This window comes from Cariama cristata, unplaced genomic scaffold (genome assembly GCF_000690535.1).
Source record: "Cariama cristata isolate BGI_N322 unplaced genomic scaffold, ASM69053v1 scaffold2334, whole genome shotgun sequence".
NCBI classification, from domain to species: Eukaryota; Metazoa; Chordata; class Aves; order Cariamiformes; family Cariamidae; genus Cariama; species Cariama cristata.
In genome coordinates, this window is record NW_009614518.1 from 26530 (window position 1) to 42709 (window position 16180).

General features: G+C 36.1%; 1 protein-coding gene across 1 annotated transcript in view; it reads left to right on the forward strand.

Moving 5' to 3' along the window:
• DENND4A (DENN/MADD domain containing 4A) overlaps nucleotides 1-16180 on the forward strand; it is a 39794-nt gene that overhangs the window by 16036 nt on the left and 7578 nt on the right. Inside the window, exons 11-21 of the mRNA XM_009699446.1 lie at nucleotides 1413-1631; nucleotides 1879-2024; nucleotides 6928-7061; nucleotides 7944-8079; nucleotides 8680-8886; nucleotides 8992-9120; nucleotides 9396-9540; nucleotides 11650-11769; nucleotides 13987-14127; nucleotides 14298-14306; nucleotides 15049-16142. Of these exons, the coding sequence (XP_009697748.1) occupies nucleotides 1413-1631; nucleotides 1879-2024; nucleotides 6928-7061; nucleotides 7944-8079; nucleotides 8680-8886; nucleotides 8992-9120; nucleotides 9396-9540; nucleotides 11650-11769; nucleotides 13987-14127; nucleotides 14298-14306; nucleotides 15049-16142 (2480 nt within the window). The remainder of the gene's footprint in view (nucleotides 1-1412; nucleotides 1632-1878; nucleotides 2025-6927; nucleotides 7062-7943; nucleotides 8080-8679; nucleotides 8887-8991; nucleotides 9121-9395; nucleotides 9541-11649; nucleotides 11770-13986; nucleotides 14128-14297; nucleotides 14307-15048; nucleotides 16143-16180) is intronic.

A 16180-nucleotide genomic window follows, 5' to 3' on the forward strand; every position in this document is an offset into this window, starting at 1 on the left:
AAAAATGAATAGGGATGATGTTAGTGAAATTCTTAAAACCAAAACATTTGGAAATATAAATGTAGTTAAGGCCAGCCGATGTGCTTGGGTGTCATAGCTAATAGGCTTTGTGAAGTGGGAAGGAAGTCCATCAGCACTCTGACATTCCCTGTCTGCTTAGAAGATGATTTCTGTAGACTTTGGAGGGAGCCTTAAGGAGCAATAAAGCAATTGTAAAATCGAGTTGCTGTGACAGAGACAGCAAGTGATGAAGACTTAAATCAGAGTATGAAAAGAATGGGGTTGATCAACACTGAATGTTTGAGAAATGCATACCTGGAAAACGCATTACATGAGATCTTCGTAATTGTCACCAGGATTTAGGGCACTTTTTTTTTTTAAAGGCTGTGTATACCTTCTTGGCTATTGAGGTCACTAGAATTTAATCGTGTTCCAATTAGAATGTACAGAAACAGAATTTTATTGGTGTCTGCTGCACAAAAAAATGTGTATAGCTGCTAGGTGATGAAAATTGTCTGTTGCTTCAAAATTTTTATATATTTTACTGTGAGGATTTCCTCAGAAAAATTTGTAAACCTTATGTTCTCTATGTAAAAATACGGTGGTACTGATCTTAAATTCTTATTACACAGTAAATTGCTTAAACAGGATATCAATATAAGGTTGGCTATAATTATACTGTGTGGCAAGACAGTAATGAAACCATCTTTTCACTTTTTTGAGATGTTATTAGAACGTTACTATACACTGTGTGTGTAGCAGTGAAGTCTTAGCTAGAGTTCTGATGGTTTTAAAATGTTGCTACAAGTATCTACTTACAAGAATAGGGATTTTGCTAGATCTTTTAAAAAAAAATCCTTGCTTTCTCTCTGTATCAGCATTTTGCATTGTTGTGTTTTGATGCCTCCACTTTACATCTGGGTGGTGTTTTTCTGTATATAAAGGTACTTAATATGTATGGTCTTCTTTTTCAAAATGCTTTGAAATGGTAGACACTAAAAAAAAAGCAATCAAAAAACTAATATGCACTTCCCATCTATGTATTTGTCCCTAAAATATGCTGCTTTAATCAGCTGTTGTATAAATTTTCACTTATTTTTACAAATGACTTTCTTGGAGGGTTTTTTAAAGCTCTGTCCATACTGGTTCTCTCTGTTGCTGTAGTAACTAATCTGCTGAAAAGGTAAATGTATCTTGGTTTTGGTATTATCGAGAGATACGTGAGTTGTATAAAGTCAAGCTGAATGGATTGTTGCATGTCATGATTGAATTTAATTGCATATATTTTAATCTATTTCAAAATTAATGGAGCTCAGTAAGCACTGAATCTGGTAGGATAAAGAGAAATTATTTTTTAACCAATATTGGGGAGAAAAGAAAAAGTAAAATGTTAATGTTGTTTTTGTTCACAGTGCAACAGCGACCAAGAGAAGATGCATTAATGGAATTAGCAATGAATGACTATGATTTTAATTCTGGGAAGAAATTGCATCTGTTAGATCTGGAGATCCAGGAAGCATTTCTGTGTTTCATGGCCTCAATACTAAAAGGTTACAGGTCCTATCTCAGGCCAATAACAGAGGCACCCTCTGAAACAGCCACAGATGCAAGTTCTCTCTTTGAACTACAAGGTGAAGAGTCATAAACTTGTTTTATGTATATTAATTTATTACTTTAGATTCTCTCTTATTTAAAGAATAAAAACATTTGCAGTGTTAGTGTTGTAAATGATGGTAGCAATGTAAGCACAGGAAAAAATTGCATCGTAATGGCAAAGATTACAGAAAGGTTATTGCTCATTAGTAGAATGTATGCTGGCCTTTAGTGAGGGCTTTTTTGGTTTAGACATTCTTACATGCTGCTGATTTCACTTTACAGGTTTCCTCAAAAGTCGAGATCGTTCACATCAGAAGTTCTACACACTGATGACCAAAACTCAAATGTTTATTCGCTTCATCGAAGAGTGTTCTTTTGTCAGCGATAAGGATGCAAGCCTTGCATTTTTTGATGACTGCGTAGATAAAGTAAGCATGTCTTCATATGCGTACATTTTTTTGACTTCTGCTGTTGCTTACGTTATCTGATATAGTACAAGCAGAATATATTTGAAGTGCAAGTTTATTTCTGGTTTTGCTTTTACTTCCTTTTTTCTAGTAACTGTAGCCTTCCATTTTCCTTTTTTGTTGGGCTTTGTTTCATTTTCTGCTTCAAATTCTTGAAAGTGTAAATAAAATACCGTGAGAACAAATTAGAAGTGCTAATTTTCACATGTATGTAAGCTTCTGAAATACTGGCCCATAGGACGAACTGTAATATTCCGACTGTAAAGTAGCAACTTAGAGGTTATTTATCAGAGAATTATATTCCTTAGATAAAACTACAAGCATTTTTATAGATTGTGCCATACTTCATGCAGCTGTTCAGGAATAAGGTTGGTGAGCAGCACACTATAAGATATGAGGCAGTCTCACTATTTTTTTAATCATTATAAATAAAAGGTTCCTTTACCTTTTTTTTCTTTAAACAATGTGCTGGCTGGTTCTTTCTGATAGTAACTCTCTAGTTACTCTTACAGGATTTTCAGAAGGGTTGTACTAAAAGTAAATAATTAAGACAAATCTTTATCAGTTCTCCTTTCATTCATACTGCTGTCACTTGCTTCCCCCAATTCAGAACCAGCTTGCTGATGGAAATATTTTAAATACAGTGCTTGTATTGATACTCTTCTCTTGGATAACAATATTCTCTAATGACCTTGTTGTAAAATATTGATGGATTTGAAATGTATGGGTTTCTTAAAGTAAACAAGATTTATTGTGGTGTGTCACATATAAGCTTTGCATAAGCTGACATTTTTTGTGGGTTCTGATACTCTACCATCATGTTTGTGTTGCAGTAAAGGAATACCTTGCTATCTGTTGCTATGCTATTCTTTAATTTGTGATGCGAAGGAAAGGCAATTGTTAAGAATTATGTGACAAGGAGTGTGAAAGTGCAACATGATTACGATTGTTTTTCTTGAAATAAGCCTACAACTGCTGGACTGGAACTCACAAAGTGTTGGATTTCCTAGTTCAAAGTGGACTTCTTTTTTAGTCTTCTGTGGAAGTATCACTTAGATTTTTTAAAATCCTAAGATATTTATAAGAAAGGTCCAGATTAGTATAGTGTTGAGCACTGCAAGGAGCTAGTTTCCTAAAAAGTACAAGTATTTTAGCTTTTGAAAATTCATTGTATTTCTGAAGAGGGTCTGCAAAAGTGTTTTGAGGGTGCTTGAAATTTTTTGCTTTCAGAAGAACTGAACTGAAACCCACAATCTTATATCCCTGTTTGCTTCTATTGTAACATGAAAACTTTTTATGAATATTATAAGAAATTCCACACTTGCTTGTAATCTTCCTGGCTACCTGTAACACTCTATTCTGGGACACTGGTGTTTGAGTAATACACAGTTGTCTAGGATTTCCTGTAAAGTAGGTCAGCTGCTGTTTCTTCCACAGGAATTAATACTGAAGCCTATGAAGACTGCTGTTTATGATTTCTATTAATGGCTGTTTCTGCTATGAAAGTGCAGAAAAGCTAAAAGGAGTTGTTTTGAAAGCAAATCTGAAAGCAGTTAAGTTTAGGTTTGAGAGAAATAGAAAAGCATGGTCTAAAGGTATTTAATACTCTTTATAGCTTTTGCTAGTCTCAATATTTTATTAGCAGTAGTTCTCAAAATTGTGCTTCACGGTTCTACGGCATGAGTTGCACGTATTTGTGGGTTGTAAATTGATTTAATTACAAACTTTTCTGTAATGTTCACTCGATTATCCTATAGTTCAGTTAAAAAGTCTTCAACACATAGCACTTGCTTACTGTACTTAGTTTCCATTGTGTTGCAGGTTTGTTCTATGACTAATGTTAAATAGGATTTTTATTTAGAGTGCGATGACTATGTGAGTGTAAAATTTTATCTGTTATATTTCATTTTATAGAATGGTTTATGAGGTCACTGAAGTTGATGCCCTAGCTAAAGTTATCTTGCCTAGGAATTCAAACAGTTCTTCCAAAAAAATAATACTCAGGTTGGTGATGCCGCTGTGAGACTGCACATAATATGTGGAGCTGTTGGAGCTTTCACCTTTTCTAAAAGGTTAATTAGCCACTTGTACAGCTGAAGCAGAGACTGATCTGTTCTAATGCCAGTTATTTTGCTAGTTGATGCTGTGGGCAGCTTCTTTCCACTATGAAAAAAATGCTCACAACAGTGCCATGAGAATAAATTTTACTTCTCCAACTTCTATTTCTGTCAGTGAGGATTTCATTCAGTTTTATTAATGGGACAACTACTGCTATGCCAGTGATAGTTGTGGGAAAACTGAGGCACTGGAATTAATATGTGTTTAGGATTTGCCATGGCTTTAGAATTGCTTGTGAAACTAAGTTTTCATTGATATGAGGGAGTGAGTTCCAGGTAGGATTTCTTTGAACAATAATATATTTGCCTCATCTTCTCTTTCCTGCTTCTCTTTCTTGATTTCTCTTATTTCTCATACTGTACTTAACAGTAACATACAAAGTCAAAATATTAAAGTATACCAAAGACTGCTATACATACTAGAGCTTTAGCCAAGATGCTCTACTTTGACCAGATACTAAATTTGAATGATTCCAATAAAGTGTATATTTATTTATATATTAATATCTCTCACTTAGATGAGCCAGTAACTGAAAGGGTATGCATGAGAGAGTGATGTCATGGGTTGAAAGATGATACAGCACTTTCTTATGGGTAGTTATAGGCCACTGGGTTGAGACAAATTTTATGTACTGTGAAATTAGTTATCTGTAAAATATAATCTAAGCCCTGTCTCAAATAATTTATAAGAATAGTATAAGCTGAAAAGTAATCTATCTGTTATTTTATCCTAGACAGCAGCAGCAGAGATTGTAATTGATTATCCATTTTGTCTACTGAAAGATATGGTGTAATTGTCTCAAAACTTTTCATTTTTCCAGGAATTCAAAAATTGTCTCAATTCAATACATATTTAAGCTACTGACTTTAGTGTATTTCATTGGTGAAACTTGTAACTGTGGGATTTGTACATCCTTAAAAGTATTTAAACTGCCAAGTAAGGTTTTGTTTATTTCTACTTTTCAGGAGCCATATGTTCTTGCTACTTGGCTGGTTCGATTTGCTAATACTTTCCATCTGTCTCGTGCAGTAAAATGTGTAATTAAGAACACCTCTTTGTATGTTATCAAATTTTAAATAGTCGAGAATTCTATAGAAACTACTTGATATATTTCCATCTCACCGGACGAAGAGAACTGTGGAATAAGCTTCTTTTTGTACATTAATTCTCTGTTGCTAAACCCTTAAGGCATGAAGAACATGCATCCTTGCGTTCCACAGACTACCTACTCATTTCTTTGAAATAATGTAGCATTTGGCTGCAATTTGGTTACCATTTAAACCATTTAAGTAATGACTATAAATGTAAACTCTGACAGTATTTGAGCTGAACACTTTGGGACTATCAATATGTGAATAAAAGGCATATTCTGTGCTCTAGGAAGTAAATAGTTTTTGATAGCGCCAACTCTTTGAGATGGAGACGTGTCTTATGCCACAAGCAGAAGCAGCACTTGTGAGGTATTGGGAGACACAATTGGTGACGGAAGATCAGAGATAAAGCAATACAAATATCAGTACAAATATCAAGTAAAGACTCTCAAGTGGAATGTAGTGCATGTTATGTTTGCTCTGTTCCTGGTGGTTTCTGTCATGCGAACAGTAGCAGTAGGAAGCTTGTAAGTTAAAGGCTTGTCTCTCCTTTTTCTCAAAGGGAAACAGATCATAGTTTTGCAATATTTTGTTTGGGGTGGTTGAGTTTTGCTTTGGTTCTTTATTTTTGTCTGAAGCAATGGAGTGAAATTCTTTCAGTAAAACTGTTGGACAGTTTTGTGCTGGTTGATCCTGCAGTTTGATGCTTTGAAATTTGCCTGGAGCCTTGGAGAATGTCTTTGCTGCTGTCTTTAAAGCAGGGAAGTGCAAATTTCTCTTCCTCTGCAACAGCCAGGCTAGCAAAGCAAAGATTTATGGTCAAATTGCCAGTGGCAAAGCTGAAACCAAAACAAAACAAGTGCAGCCATAATTTATGCTTAATGATAGTATTATTACAAGTTGCCTTTGTTATCCATGAGCTGAATTTCTGTCTTAGCTATGAGAGGACAAGACCAGACAATATTCGCTGTATTTTCACACGTATGACTGTTGAGTTATCTGAAAGAGGAAAAAATCATTAAGCTATCCTTCACCTTTCAAACTACTGTGTGTTGTTTTTTTTCTTTTTTTAGAAAAGCAAAGTTACTTCTATCCCCCTTTAATTTTAGTAAGGTCACCAGTTTTTGTTCCATTATCTCTTTGAATGCATGTGTGTTTCTTCAGTCTCTGCAAACTAGCATGGCCTTAATGACTATGTAAGTGACTGAAATTGCTAGATAATGTTGTTTGTAGATTCTGTGTACGTCAGACAACTGGATAAAGTTTATTATTTTCAGTGGTTAAAATAGAGGGGAAAAAATAGCTCTTATTTTCATATTTAAAAATAAATTTCAAGTTACTGCTGTGCTTGGAAATGTAATTCCAGAAATGGTTGTATTCAGAAAGATTAACCTCTTTGTACAAGTACTTATAATATTTACCTGAAAACAGTCAATTCAGAGAATATCATTAAACATCAATTACTGTGTTAGGGTAAAGTTTATAAAAACAATGCAACACTTACTATTGTCACTATAATTTTGTAAGGGATCCTTACTTTTAAAGATGTAGTCCTTTGATGCTGATAGACTTTGTCCTGCTTGACCATATAGCTGTAACGGCCGAAAATACAATAACGCTAGTAACTATGTTTTCTTTTAACGTGACTTCTCCAGGTAGATATGGACAAAACTGGGGAAACACGACTTATAGAGCTGGATGAGTCATACAAGAGTGAGCATACAGTTTTCATAACACCACCCGAGATCCCTCATCTGCCAAATGGTGAAGAGCACCCTCTGCAATACAGGTAACCTAAGGACACAGTGGGATGCTAGCCAAGATCCTAACAGCTGCCCTTGTAGATCTTAGTTTCCAGGTTCTTGTGATAGCCACAAAGTACAGATTTTTTTTTTTTCCTGTCCATTTATGTTGCTCAAGTAAAAATGTGTATGTAAAATGCCTAATGTGCCAGCTCTTTGAAGTTTTAATGATTTTGTGTGTGTCTGCATACAGAAGTGATAATACTTAGTAAAGCTGGCTATGTGTTCATGTTATATAGTGCTAGCTGTTGATACTTTTTAAGGTTAAAATTGAAATGAAGGGACCCAGTCTGTTGGCCTGTTGCTACTACTGATAAAGATGTACGCTGCAGATACTCTTTGGAAAGAGAGAGTACATTGCAAAGATTCACTGGTGTTACTAATTTAGTAATCATGTCAAATGAGCTTGTGTATTCGTTCCCTCATTAATTCTGAGAAACATTTTAAAACCTAATCTAATTTAATCTTTTAGATAGTTTGATATTGTTCATATTGATTTTTTATAAACGTCTGTCATGTGATGCTCACTAGGGACTAAGCCACACAGATTGGTTTTTTTATTAACTAGAATCAATAGTAATGCATTTGACACATTAATTGAAGAAAATGGTATGAAAGTAAATGTATTTATCAATTTAAGATACTTACGCTGAAATAACGGGTTAAGAGACTGTTTGCGCAGGCTTATGAAATCATGCAGGTGGATTAGTAGACCACTTTGTCAACAGTGCCTTTAAAGGTTTATTTTTGTGTTTTCTATTTCCTGCATAGCTTCTAGTGCAACTGTGTAATTGATTTCATTTGCTATTATGTGACGTGTTTACTTTGGAACTGACTGACAGGAGTTGAGTGATGCATTTCTTTTACAGCTATAATGGATTTCCAGTATTAAAACTAGATTTGTTTGAGCGACCTGAAGGATTTCTCACAGCACCAAATAACAAACTGTCCTCAAAAGCCAGTAGTCCCAACAGCCCATCGCCAATGTTCAGGAGGACTAAACAGGTACTTGCAGGTATTCTTGTAGTGTGAGGCGCTTTGGAAAGTGACAGCTTGCTGCCTTCGTCTTGAGTTCGGCTATAAAGACTGACAGGCAGTGGCTGCAGCATAATGGTTCTTCACTGATACGGTGACTGTAGGGTAGCCATGCTAATTGTTATTTGGATGTTTACCTGTACTTCTTGGCTACACTATCATACAGGGCCCCTGTACACAAATTGTCATTTGCTGTGCTATCCCCATACTTTCCACATTCTTTACACTGTTCTCCATGAGTATAAACTGTTGGGCTTCACGTCCACTTTTTGATTGCTTTTCACTGTCCAGGGCTTTAAGAGGGGCTTTAACTTTCAAATGTTTCTTACAAAAAAATGCAGACCAAATGTAATAGACATAAATTTAAAGAAATTTTAGGAGTGGAATATTGCACAGCAACTGGTTTTGGTGTCACTCACTCTTCTTTCCTTTTCTTTTCCACTTTAAGTATGCTGTTCATATTAACGTTGCAGTTTCTGTAGGTATAATGATACATGTTTGATTTTTAACGTGTAGGCTTGTGTAATGTGTATGTAAATATACACAAATAATCTTTATGATTCTTTACAGGAAATTAAATCTGCACATAAAATTGCTAAGAAGTACTCATCCATACCACAGATGTGGTCCAGGTGTTTGTTACGTCACTGCTATGGTCTTTGGTTTATCTGCCTTCCTGCGTATGTGAAAGTGTGCCACTCAAAAGTCAGGGCTCTGAGAACTGCATATGATGTGCTACAAAAAATGCATACCAAAAAAATAGACCCACCTGATGAGGTAAAATAAGTCAACCCCAGAATTCCAGAAATAGCCCATGGGTTTTATTGAATTGAGTATGTGTTTGATTATAGAAGCACAATACTAACTTGTATGTATTTTCAGGTATGCTACCGAGTACTCATGCAACTGTGCGGACAGTATGGCCAGCCTGTGCTAGCAGTGAGAGTGCTTTTTGAAATGCAGAAAGCAGGTGTTGACCCTAATGCCATTACTTATGGCTACTACAACAAGGTAAGTATTTTTGAAAGAAGAGGAAAAAAAAAAATGCATTTTTTTTGTCCAGACAGATAAAGCAAGCAAAATAAGGGACCAGTTCAGATGTAAATCTGTCATTTCTAGTAACTGGAAGAAATACAAGACACAATAATTATGTTTCCTTTGGTTTTGTAGGTTTAAAAGTCTACTTTATAGCTGCCAGTGTAACCCAATTTGAAATTTAAGTTAATGATTTCATACCTGACTGCTTCTCAAGATGACTTTATTTGACTTTGATATTTCCAAAATAGGCCGTTTTGGAAAGTACCTGGCCTTCAAGCAATCGAGGTGGCTATTTCCTATGGATGAAAATACGAAATGTTATTTTAGGAATAGCACAGTTTAAAAAAGCATTGAAAAAGCTACCAGCAAGCATCTCACATACAGCTGTTCCTGGTAGAGTATTCACATCCTTTTCTTTTTTATTTTCATACTGATAAGAAAATGATTTCAAAAAGCTTTCTGTTGTGAATTTGATAAAACCATTTAGGAGAAAAAAAGCCTAAGTTCTTGCATAATTTTTAAAAACCAGCTTTTTTGGGGGTCTTTGAATCCAAAATAGTCTGCTCTTTATTTATTGTGTCAGCTCTTCATGGAGACAAAAATATGAACATGAAATTGATGTGATAGTTATCCTAGTTCATACAATAGCCAGTCTCATATCTGGCAGAAACTTCTGTCCAGCCTTGTTTTTTGTTTGTTTTCCCCCTTTTTCAATGTTAGTTAAGAGGCAACTAGAAGTAGTCCTTGAGTTTGTAGTACTGTTTGCAGGTTCTGCATACCAACTGAAATGGTCATATTTATTTTTATCTAGAATATAGGTACAATATTTGAGGCTGTAAATTTTGGTTTCCAGTAAAGATTTACGTGATGTTCAAGTGACTGTATTACCATGCTGGTGAATACCTGTAGTTTGTATTTTTTGTAAGTGCTACTTTCCACAGTGTTTATAACTTAGTACTAGTAAAACAAGATAGTTAGTTTAGTTGTAGTTGATCTTGAAAGACCTTTACATGTATATTTATATTATACTTCATATATTTATACACGTATAAATCTAATCGTCTTTCAAGGTCCCTTCCAACCAGGGCTATTCTGTGATTCCAAATATGTACAAATAAATCTTTGCCCTGACAAACAGAATAGATATGATGATCTTATGTCTAGAGTATTTCTCCTAGACTCAGGAGACTACCGTTTTACTTCTGGCTCTATCACTAGCCTTCTGGATGTCCTTGAACAAATTTGCTTTATTCCTACCTGTTCTTCATGAAGCTGACCTTCCTGATAAACCACTTTTTTGAACCCCATCTGTGCAAAGCACTATGTAAGAGCTTAGTGATTTTGGTTGCAACTCAGACCATGTAAAATAAGGAAGTTCAATTATTCCTTTACTAAGTAACTGTCATTTATATAATTGATGGTATTTGCTTTTGACATTGTCTGATTTTTTCGAGATTTCTTTGCATGAAAGTTCATAGCTAGAATGCATGCTGACTCTTCAGGCAATCCCCAAAACTCTTCCATAAATTCCAGAATATTTTGTTATCTTTACAACAGCAACAAGGTTTTCACCCTCTCTGTAGAGATTCAGTGCAGCATTTTTATGGAAAAGAGGGAAAGAAGCTGACTTTCAGCTATGTCGTACCCTCTTGATCCTGGACACGTGCTTACTGTTATCTCCTAAACTGCATGAGAGTAAAACCCCCTAAAGATGCTGTGGGACTGATGCAGACTTCAGGTTGACCTGGACAAAGGACATGGAATGCCTGTGACTTGAAGTGGTCACTTAGCATTTATAGTGAACAGAAACATTCTTTGTTTTGGGTTTGCTTTATTTTGGTGCTAATGCTTTGTAACAACCTGGAAGAGGAACAACCATGTTAGTGTTAAGTAAATTTGGTTCTGGAAATAATCAATCAATTGGACTATATTAGTTACACTTGGGGTGATGTTTTGTCTTAAGAATGACTAGATAGCGGCTTGAATGTTTGCAGGGGGGCTTTTTGGGTGGTGTTGGTTATTTTTATTTTAATATTATTTTGCAAACAAACTCATAGTTGCTGCTGTGTTATTTCAATTTTTTTTAGTTTCTAGAGTAAAACCATGAGAATTACATGCATTAACTCTGAGAAACATACTATGCTAAAATGAGAACATGTTTAGATGCCTCTTAGAGTTCTTGAAAAGTGTGGCATTTTGGTCAAATAAACCAGGCCACAGAATCAAAGACAAGCAGTGCTTTAGTACGGTATTTAAAAAGAAATGTTGTGAATTACCCCTTTAATTTTGTCCTGTAGAGCATTGCTTCAATGTTTATACTGTAAAAATAAGCCAATAATTTTTCTCTTTTTTTTTTTTGTGGTAAAATATTCACTGTTAATTGGAATGTACTTGATAAGAGGCCTTTTGAATTACTGTGGATATTCAATTTATTCTGTTTAACAATGTCACGCTATTAAATACCATAATCATCTTTATTCTGTCATTGCCTTGTTATGATAGGGGGACTTTCAGACTTTGGCAATAACACATCATTCAAAGAAGAAGTTAGGCAAGGGAAAACTTGTCTTCAAGATATACAAGAACAAAAAGAGGACAAGAGAGAGAGTGACTCCAGTTCTTGTACGTATCTTGTGAATACAGATATCTAGTTCATTGTGGATAAGTAGGGATTTCAGCAAAAGCTAAGTGGGGCAGCTGATTTTTTTACAGTAAATGTGCGATAATGCCCGTTTATGCCCATGCCTTAAATTCTTTTCTCTAAATGTAATTTTGTGGATGTCTAATCATTAAACTTTTAAAATTACAGTTCTTTTTTCCCCCTCCTCCGTTTCCAATAAGTGATAGTGGTAATATAAAGGCTTAATAATAATTACAGCTTAATGTTTTTGTCTTTTAAAAAAATTAGACTCCTCTACAGCCATAATCTACAGGAAAGCTTTTTTCACCAGTCTCTTTTCTTTATAAATCCCATAAGAGGAGAACAGCTGAATTTTTGCAGGTCTATGAGAGAGATCTAAATTGCTCAGCTCCCCAGAAATCTCAACATTTCGGAGATGCATCAGAAATGAGAAAGGCTTTGGATTTGCTCTGGACCTTTTTTTCCCCCTTCAGGTTTTACATCTGCTGCTCATGATCCTTTTAACTGTAGTTGAGCGGCATAGACTTTAGGCAAGCATATAGTAGATCAGATTGTGCAGTAAAAATGTGTAGGTACTATAGATTCCTGAGTACATTCATTAAAAATACTCTTCATAAGAAATGTTCTCCTAATAATATCATTATTTAAATTTCTCAGTGTGTTTTCCCCTACTATTTGAGTTAACTATCCCCTTGTCAAGTGGAAGTGGTGTAAAAGTATGAGAAAATATGAAACCAGAAAAGTTACTTCAGTGTTTTCTTTTCACCACAGTCTTCCTTCTAGCATTAGTACTTTTTCCTTCAGTTTGCTTGAACTGGTAAAGGGCCTGGAGAAAAAGCCTTACAAGGAGCACCTGAGGGAGCTGGGGTTGTTTAGTCTGGAGAAAAGGAGGCTGAGGGGAGACCTTATCACCCTCTACAACTACCTGAAAGGAGGTTGTAGTGAGGCGGGGGTTGGTCTCTTCTCCCCAGTAACTAGCGATAGGACAAGAGGAAACTGTCTCAAGTTGCATCAGGGGAGGTTCAGGCTGGACATTAGAGAGAACTTCTTCACCGTTAGAGTCGTTAAGCATTGGAACGGGCTCCCCAGGGAGGTGGTGGAGTCACCATCCCTGGAGGTGTTCAAAAAAATGTTTAGATGTGGCACTTCAAGACATGGTTTAGTGGGCATGGTGGCATCAGGTGTATGGTTGGACTTGATGATCTTTGAGGTCTCTTCCAACCATAATGATTCTATGAAAATTTGTGTGTTACCTATGGTCATATGAACATACCTGTAAGATGGCAAGCAGGTTATTTAGGTTTAATGAAACTTTTGAGGGCACAGAACATGTGAATTCTGCTGAAAGCTTGTATTATTTTTAGCCGTAATTAAGACAAGTTTGTGGCTCTCTGTAGTAATATTATATGTTGAAAATGTTTTGCACTTTTGAATACACCTCGAGAATATTATGTTGCTTGAATTCCTTTAGAGAAGTAATTGTCTATTTTGGGTAGCCACTTGACAACAGAATTTGTCTTTCATAGCTAAAAGAGGTGAATATAAATACTGCAACATTTGCATCATTTCTCTTGTGTAGTCATGGTCAATGGGGGTAATGAGATCTGTACGGAGATAGGCTTGTTGGCCCCGAGCTCTTGCAAAGGCAGGAGAAACTACTCTGTGGTCAATGGGGGTAATGAGATCTGTATGGAGATAGGCTTGTTGGCCCCAAGCTCTTGCAAAGGCAGGAGAAACTACTCTTAGGCCTATCCTTTGCAAGTGAACAAAGGTGATCTTAGTCTCTGCAACCACCACAAATTTTAATATGCAAGTACTGGTTACTTGGACTCTGTGTACAGAAGCTTATGGAACTTCCAGTTATAAAAGTAATGCTAGGAATTAAATATCCGTAGTTCAGTTGTTCCAGCTTGAAAAACTCTGCCCAAGTAGCTATCAACCTATGCATCATGGGATATGTACAACATGCTTTGAAAACCTCTGCCCAAGTAGCTATCAGCCTATGCATCATGGGATATGTACAACATGCTGTCACTTAATTCTGTATAAAGCATCTAATAGGTAATGGAAGCTTGAGATTTAAATTAAGTTGCCTTAATTCTAAAGAACTGTCTGTCCTTTTCCGTATACAGTGTCCGAAGTGGAGAGCGCAAAATTGCCTTAATTCTAAAGAGCTGTCTGTCCTTTTCTGTATACAGTGTCCGAAGTGGAGAGCGCAAAAGGGAGTGGTGACTGCTTACCTAAACTAAATTATCAGAACTCAAATAATGACAAAGCCGCTTCTAGCATAGTGCGGCTCAACGGTACAGTTGATAATACCGTAGCAGAAGCTAGCACGGGTGAGTGGAAGAGAAAATAGATTTTGATTCTTGTGCAGTTTTGTCTATCTGTATATATTCTATTTCTAACAAGAGCTCTAAGTAGTGTACCTGACTTCTGTTGTCCACAAAACTTATTTTATTGATGTAATGATAGTGGCTGATGAAATTTGTGGGAGCAACTTTGTGAGAGAGTTTAGGTTAGAGTCTGCATATGTTGTGTCAGGGACATGTGTCTGAATATTCTGTGTTTCTAGAGTTTTTTCTTGTTTGCTTTTTTTTGCTGTACTTAACATCTGCTTACAAAATCTCAGGTCTTGATTTTTTTCTTATAACCTCCAGCAACTAATAAATTCCTTCAGGATGGACAAGAGGTTTCTATGCAGTACAACTGAACTTGCAGACATTTTCATCAGTCTTTAGTAATGTCACATCTGGTTGTTATACTATCAGCTGTGTTTGAAATAATGTAATATCATACTTTAAATTCTGCATCTTTATGCTCTGGCAAAACAATGGAGACTTCTCTGACAATAACTCATTTTGTTGGCTCTGTTTGTAATTCATCAGGTTAGAAAATGTTGTGCTTTTTTGCCATTTCTTAGATACTTTTGCTGTCCCTGGCTTTCAAACCTCTTAATAATGGAGTATGTCTCCAAAAGAGGAAACTAAATACATCTGAGACTTTTCTTGATGGTGTCTCTCAAAGTACTCTTGAGTTGTATGATTTGACTCCCTTTTAAATGTTTCATTATCTCACTCTTCCTAAAAGTTATGACCACAGTCAACTCAACTTTTCAACCACTAGCACAATATGTAGTGAATTCCATCTCAGTGTTGTAAACTGTTTGAAAGATAAGACAAATTTGCATTATTTTCTAATTTTGTTTAGTTTTCTTGCATAGCAAGAAATAAAAACACCTGGTTTCATCTGTTTTTCAGAGAGTTCTGTAGGATTGCTGTTTACATCATCTTTTGAGGATGCCCGTGAAGCAGAAGTTATAAAAAGTAAATCCTTAAGAAAGAGACATAAAAGTGCAGTAGAACCTGACTTGAGGGAGATACCGTGGGAAAGCAGGAACCGTAACCTGAGCGGAGATGGCTTAGTGGGACTCATGATGAATAGAATAAATCAGGAAGCAAACCCTGGAGAAATTGTTGAAAAGCTAGGAGCTGATGCCAAAATCCTATCTAGTGCATTACAGAAAAGAATAAGGCCAAAAACTCTTAATATCAGAACTTCCTCTTTAGGATCTAAGAGAGAAAGCCTGGAGAAAGAATCTAGTGATGAAGACACAGCTTTTGATTGCAGTTTTACAGATAAAACAGAGTCTCCTGTTATCTTTGACCTAGAAGACTTGGATGCAGAGCCTGAAACATCTACAGCAGTGAAATCCTTCAGTGAAAAATCTAGAAGACTGCAAAGAAAGAGCAGCTTTCCAGTAAAGCCAGTTGAAAAGACAGATGTTGAAACTGGATTTGATCCACTGTCTCTGCTGGTTGCTGAGACAGAACAGCAGAAAGAGGATGAGGAGGATGATGATGATAGAAGTGTTTCTACTCCATCTGCAAGACGAGATTTAGCTGAAGAAATAGTCATGTACATGAACAATATGAGCAGCCCTTTGTCAAGTCGTGCCCCAAGCATTGAGCTGCAAAAGCCCTTTGATGACCGAACCGCTAATAAAAAGAGCCCAACAGTAACCCAACCTTGTAGGAGGTCCAGCCTTCCCCCAAACTCCCCAAGGCCATCCAGTCTTACTAAATCCAAGAGTTATCACGCAAAAAATGAAGAAAGGCCAAGAGACAGGCTTTGGTCCTCCCCAGCTTATTCTCCAAACAGTCCAGCAAAGGAACAGCTGCAGGATTCAACTAGTGCATTAACACTTGTGTCTTCACCATCATTTAACTTGGATACGCTGTTAACACCAAAGTTAGATGTTCTAAAAAGCAGCATGTTTTCTGCTGGAAAAGGGGTTGCAGAGAAAGCTAGCAAGTGGTACTCAAAATTTACAATGTATGCTGCATCCTCAAAGGTAAATTTTTACAATTGCACCCCTTCCTCCCTCCCCCC